The 6,833-nt window shown below is 29.6% G+C and overlaps 1 protein-coding gene across 1 annotated transcript; it reads right to left on the bottom strand.

The window, feature by feature from the left end:
• Positions 1-4,046: 4,046 nt before the first annotated feature.
• On the bottom strand, positions 4,047-6,482 carry LOC124372431 (putative uncharacterized protein DDB_G0294196; the record flags this gene model as incomplete). Its single annotated transcript, XM_046830830.1, has 3 exons — positions 6,345-6,482; positions 5,695-5,805; positions 4,047-4,190 (listed from the first exon to the last, which is right to left on the bottom strand). Coding segments are annotated over exons 1-3 (393 nt in total), but the record flags the coding sequence as incomplete, so codon positions are not given.
• Positions 6,483-6,833: the final 351 nt, after the last annotated feature.

Below are 6,833 nucleotides of genomic sequence, written 5' to 3' on the forward strand. Positions count from 1 at the left end.
ATCCTCATCATCAAAGTTTAGCTGTTCTGAATCTGATCAATAATAACTTTTTGGTCTTTTAACTCCTTTTCTCACTTTTTTACTCTCTTTTTGTTCAGTATTACCTTCTAATTCTATTAATCTACTTCTTCCAATATCTTGAATTTTTTGTACAATGTTTAGTGGAAACGAAACATTAGTAACATTTTTAATACATCATCAAAAATGCTTAATAACATGTCATACGTGTGCTCTTCTAATAAATAATAAACCAGTTTATCTGCAGATAAGTCATTATTTTCTAGTAGGAAATATTTAGTCAATGAATCACATAAATTTTGGAAAATAAATAGCAATTGTACTGCTATAGGGTTCATGCAAATGTCTTTTGATTTTTTAAGTTGACTAACTAATTGTAGCAATTGTAATGCTATAGCGTTCATGCAAATGTGTTTTGATTTTTAAGTTGACTAAACAATTGTTCCCAACTATCCAAACTTCGAAACCCAATCATCCATAAATTTTCAACAATCTTTTTCACGTGTTCCTTGTAACGACTAACTTTTCTACAATTTATTATTTTAGAGCGTATTTCCCACACTCCTTGTGGGAAAAAAACTATAGGATGTGTGTAATGCAATATCAGATTCCCAATTTTTGGAGAGGTTGCCGATACTTAGCCACATCGTAAAAGAAAGTCCAAACCAATGTTTTATTTACAAAAAAAATCTTTAATTCAGAAACATTTGAAACAACTAATATTGAAAATGAAATACGTAATGATCCACATGATACTTCCAGAACTTTATATAAAATTTAAAATATTTCTACAAGTACTAAATATAATATTACTTTTAAAGAAAATGAAAATATTAATCAACAATATTTTTACATTATACAATATAAGTATAATAAATATATAAATGATGAATATTTTATATTATTATTCATAACAGCTTGTTATTATAATTATATTGATAAACAAAATTTATATTTTAACAAACTTACTTTAAGTTGTTACGAAGAATATAAAAATATGATACAAAGAAAATAATATAATTTTTGTAATATAATATAAAATCCTTCTGTATTAGATATTATAGGAACTGAAATAAATAATGAAAAATATAATATTAGTTATAAATTAATAAAAAAAATTTTATATATATTCAAACTTATCTAAAGATGACAAAAGAAAAGATTTGTTTTAAGTTTATCTTAAATTATGTTTTAAATATAAATTAATAATGAATAATAAAAATTTTATAATATATGTTCCTGGTTTATTGTCATCAAATTTAATGAAAGGTAATGAAACAATTTGAGATTAAATAAAAATAAAGAAATAATTATAGATAATGTAATAAGAGTTATTAAAAATATATTTGAAAGTAAAGATGAAAATGATAAAAGTTTTTTATTTAAACAAATGTTAAAATTAGGAGATAAAAATCTTACAGTTACACCATCAACAAAAAATTCTGAACTTATAGAATTAATAAAACGTCTATCTTCTGATTATTATATTTATTATTATGTTTGAAGAAATAATATAATGAATATAGTTGATGATTTTTTTAATCAATTGATTAAGTTAGATTTACAAGATAAAAATATGTTTTTATTGGTTATACTAGTTTAGGAGGATTATTAACATATATTTTATTAAATCATGATACATATTCTAATGAAATAGAAAAATTAAATATATTAAAAGTTACAACAATAGGAACTCCTTTTAAAGGATGTTTTAAAGCATTCGAATATATTATAGGAAGCATGATCATATGTTTTTTGATAAAGATGATATAAAGGAAATAATAAATGCTAATATTATTAAAAATATTTTTGAATTATTAACTTCGTTAATGAATTAAATTTCACATGAATTAAATAATGAAAAAATCTGTCATGATGAAATAGTATCTTTTTTATTAAATAATAATATATTTGTAAATTTATTTTCAAGAGGTATAGATTTTAGAAAAACAATAGAAAGTATAGAATTAAAACAAAATCATATAACTTCACCAATAGAATATACAATAATTATAGGGATAGATTCTAATGAAAAAATGTGTACAAAACTTAAAATTGGTAATATTAAAACTACTTATTCACCTATTTATGATTATTCTGTAGGAGATGGTGTAGTTTATGTTCATGTAGCTATTCCATCATGTTTAAAATTATTTAAAACAAGATATGTAAGTGGATGTCATAAATATCTTACTGAAAATCCTTCTGTATTAGATATTATAGGAACTGAAATAAATAATGAAAAATATAATATTAGTTATAAAGTATTTAGTAAGAATTTAGAATATGATAAAAAAATATGTTACTAAAAATAATATTTCTTATAAAATAACAAATATAAAAGCAGATAAAATATTTTTGAATAAAAATATTATAAAGAAAGATATAACTAAAAAATTAAAAAAGAATAAAAATGGAAAATTCTATTTTAAGACAGAATTTGATTGTACAAAAAGTGTTTTGAAATTATATTCAGTTAATATGATAAATGATTCAACAGAAGAACATATTGATAAATTATATATTACTATGAAATCACCTCAATTAGATTTGATTTAATAAGATTTTATATATCTTTATTAATTGCAAATTATGAAGAATTAATTAAATATGATTTTTTAAATTATAAAACAAAGGAACAACAAAAGATATTGTATTATTATTTTCATAAAAGTTGTTTATTATTTTTAATGTTAGATTAACTTCGGTATTCATTTTTTTGCTATGTTATAAACATACCTATATTTTTTCTGAGATATATATCTATTTCATCTTTTTTAGTAATAACATTATCTAAATAACTTAAAAACTTTTTTCCAATTCTATTACCATACATATAGATGTATATATTCATATAAACCACAATTATTTTATACGTATATGCCATGTTTTAATGCTAGACCTGATCTAGGTGCTATACGACCATAACAACCAGTTGGTAAAACTAAAGCTATATTAGTTTTAACTAGTTTTCTATCCCATTTTCGGACAACTATGTTCTCCCCATTCCGCAAATCAAATCCGGCTGCGTTTAATGCACATTTTTCAGGTGGAAATCATTTTCATTCAGAAGAATGACTTTTAAATCTAAAAAAAGAATACATTTTACATTTAAATTAAGTATTATGTTATTTAACAAACCCATTTTTTTCGTATCCTATTTAACAAAGCCATCATTTTTTTCATAAGATATACAATCTTGTTTCACATTTTCTATTTTTAACATATTTTGCCCTACGGTTGTTAAAATTGAATTCATTGAGTCTAACATTTTTTGATCTGATTGATTGTCTTTCGTATTAAGTAGAAAATAACCTTTTTTGATACTTTTTGCCAATACATTTTTTCGTTCTTACATTTTTTTAATCTTTGACGTCTGTGATTTCAATGTTTACCAAATGTGTTCCAGTTTCACCTGGAGTAGTTATTTTTTTCCTTTCATTCTCGCATTGATATTTTAGTTGTTGACATATAAAAACAGACTTACTTTTGTTTTTTTAGACTGAATAATTTAGCAAAGTCATCATTATAATTATCATCATATTCAGAATCAGATGATGATGATGATCTAAATGAAACAGCTTTTTAAACTGTTTGGTTCCTTTTTGATTAGAATTTTTTAAACTTATCATTTTCAATTTTTTAACACCCTGTACTAATTAAATTAATTTGTTCCGTCCAATATCTTGTACTCTTTGAATAAGATTCAAAGGAAAACTCATTGAACAATGTTTTTTAATTACAGATTCAAAAATAGACATTAGATTTTCACAATTTTGTTCTTCAAGTAAATAATGAATTTGTTTATCCTGAGATAGATCATCAGAAATCATGTAGTAATTTAATAATGTATCGCATAAATTTTGGAAAATCTACAAAAGTTGAATGGCAACAGGACTCATGATAATGTTTTTTTATTTTTGGAGTTATCCAACCAGTTGCAGCCAGGTATCCAGACTCCTAAACCCTATCATATATAGATTTTCTATTATTTGTGATAGCGTAAGTACAGTTAAAAGCGATTGTACCGTACGAGATGAAGACTGTTGCTGCTGCTGTTGAATTGAAGATTGAGATGGTGTTGTTGATGGTTGCTGCTGGCGATCTTGTTCACTTTTCAAAGGTTGTTGTTGTTGTGGCTGCGTGAGTAGCTGCCTTAGTATTGACGCGTTCTGTGATCATGACGAATTTGATGTTAAATCCACAATCTGCGACTCCATTGCTAAAACAGCATTTAAAAATATAATAGTAATATGAAAAGCTATATTTGTATAAAATCATATGTTGTTCAAATTAAATTCGGGTTTCTTAAAATTCATTAAAATAATATTAGATTTAGTGTAAATTTTCAGATGACAAATCCATTACAATCAATACATGTAATAATTATAATAAACATGAATGAGAGAAAAAACTATATTTTAACCAGAAACAAGTATATTAGTGATTAAACAAAAATTAAATTTCAATTTTGTTTTCAAATTGATTTTTTACTTTTTAGCACCATTAAAAATAATTCATTAGGTTGTCCTGGATTTTTAGGTTCGCATTTCTTAAATTAATATTAATTTACAGCATTCTTAAAACATTGTGGACAAAAGCTTTTGATCTGACCTAAATACAATCTAGATGCATGAAATGTTAAATCTATAAATCTTTATTGTTTAGGGCTCTGCTTACAACTAATATTCAACAATTTAATTAACTTTAATTTAAAATAAAGAAACAAATAAACCAAAACATATCACCCACCTGTATATGAGTGTCGATAGCTTGGAATCTTGCTAACAAGTCAGACACTGGCGCTAATCATCTTGCTGGACTGTTTATAAAAGCTAAAAGTATGACGTAAGCTCGTGCGCTCTCTCTCTCTCTCTCTCTTCCTGTCCTTGCTCCAGCCACTTATCCACAGTACCACAATTATTTTACTTATACTGTTTTACATTTACTCTTTTATTTTTATATTGTACAAAAAATAACTAGCTTTCCAATCAAAATTCAATATTTTCTTATTCAGATTAATTCCTTTACTATACAATTGCCAACAATAATCGCATTCTATTAGTTTCAAACTTTCAAATGGTAAGTACCGTACAGTAAAATTAAAAGTTTCAGCTCATAAGGAAGTTTATTTATCAAATACATTACCATAGTGGATAAACAATTATTAGTATGCTGTTGCAACACACTTGCACTGCGCGTGGCTTAATTACACTACATTTTCCGCAACAAAACTGTTGCAACAAAGTTGCGCGTGGCTTAATCACACTGGACTTTTACGCATTATTAATATTAATGATCAGTCATTACAGCATGATGCATGTCTTGTTGTACTACTTTATAATATCAATAGTACCACTCAAAAATACTCAAAAATATCTCTCAATTTCCCTTAGATAAGAAAGTTTACATTAATATCATCATTTAAACGTCATAAACATGATACGGACGTCGGGTAAAAAAAAATAATATCCCTCAATGAGAGAAAAATCCCTCAAATCTCCTGTTAACCATCTGTAAGTCATAAGTATTACACCATACAAAACTCAACGTAATCATGCAACTCTGATTTTTTGACCTTAGTAAAAAAATCCTTGAATGTCAAGGCCATCGGGTGACCTTGGATGTCAAGGTCAAGGTCATCGGAAAACCTTGAAGTCAAAGTCATCGAATAACCTTGACGGTCATGACCGGGTAAAAGGGGGTCATTGACCTCCATGGGTGAGGGGGTGGAGGGTAAGGTGGTTCATTGACCTCCGTGGGTGAGGGGTTGGTGGGTGAGGGGTTCTGTGAAAGAGTAGACCACTTCGTTCTCTATTATAAAAACTCTTGGCTTCTTTTTAATCCTCATGTCCCCAGGGAAAAGGGATATTGACTTTAGTATAATGAGAAAGAGATTCTTTTCACTTTAATAGTTTTAAAGGCTTTCTTCCACATTTAAGACTTTTTAAAACTGTAATACTCGTAATAGTCTTATAGGGAAAAGGTCTCCCCTTCCTCTTTTGTTAACGACAGAAACGGTGGAAATGTATTAGAGAGTTGTAGATTGTTAGTTTCGGGAGAACTGTTTCGAAAGTTTCCCTTTACATGGCTCCTCGAATATCTTTAGCAGTTGTGATTTGCAAGAGAGCGCCTCCCAACTCTATCTTCTCTTTGGAAATCGGTGCGTTACACCAGGTAGTTGGGGATGCTGAAGCGGTCTGTCGTCCTGAAGTGGGTCTCCTGAAGAAGAGCGACGTCCACATCCATTTCCGTCAGTAGTTGGCTGAGTTCCAGCCGCTTTTCTGCCAGCCCGTCGGCGTTCCAGCTGACAACTCTTAGCTTACCCATGCATGGTGGGTCAGCTGGGAGAGAAACTGTTCTATTCCTGCCTTGAGATCCTCAGGAAGACGGGCAGCAGGCTGAGCGGTCGGCGTGTTGTTTTGTGTGGGCGGCTGGGCTTGAGGTTCAGCACTAGCAGCCATCTTTGGCAGTTCCACGCGAGGTTTCGGAGTGGGCCTGGGTAGGGCTGATCTCCTCTCAGGCCTCACAGGGGCTGGTACGGTTTCATTCCTCGGGCTCTCAGGTCGTATAGGGTCCTCTCGCGGCTCGGAGATGGAGGTTTTCGCGGCAGGACGAGCTCCCCGATTTTCCGGCTTACGAGCAGGTCGGTGTCGGCGACGTCGAACCACCTCGAAGTCATCGTCTTCTCGGCTGTCAGTGGAGGGCTCTGTGATGTCATCCACAGGGACAGCAGGGGCAGAGGCAGGAACTTCCCGAGGCTTAGGAGGCTCAGCCCTGGAAGGTTCAGGCCTCCGTGTCCTCTTTGAAGCGGC

Source organism: Homalodisca vitripennis, unplaced genomic scaffold (genome assembly GCF_021130785.1).
Source record: "Homalodisca vitripennis isolate AUS2020 unplaced genomic scaffold, UT_GWSS_2.1 ScUCBcl_3190;HRSCAF=8552, whole genome shotgun sequence".
NCBI classification, from domain to species: domain Eukaryota; kingdom Metazoa; phylum Arthropoda; class Insecta; order Hemiptera; family Cicadellidae; genus Homalodisca; species Homalodisca vitripennis.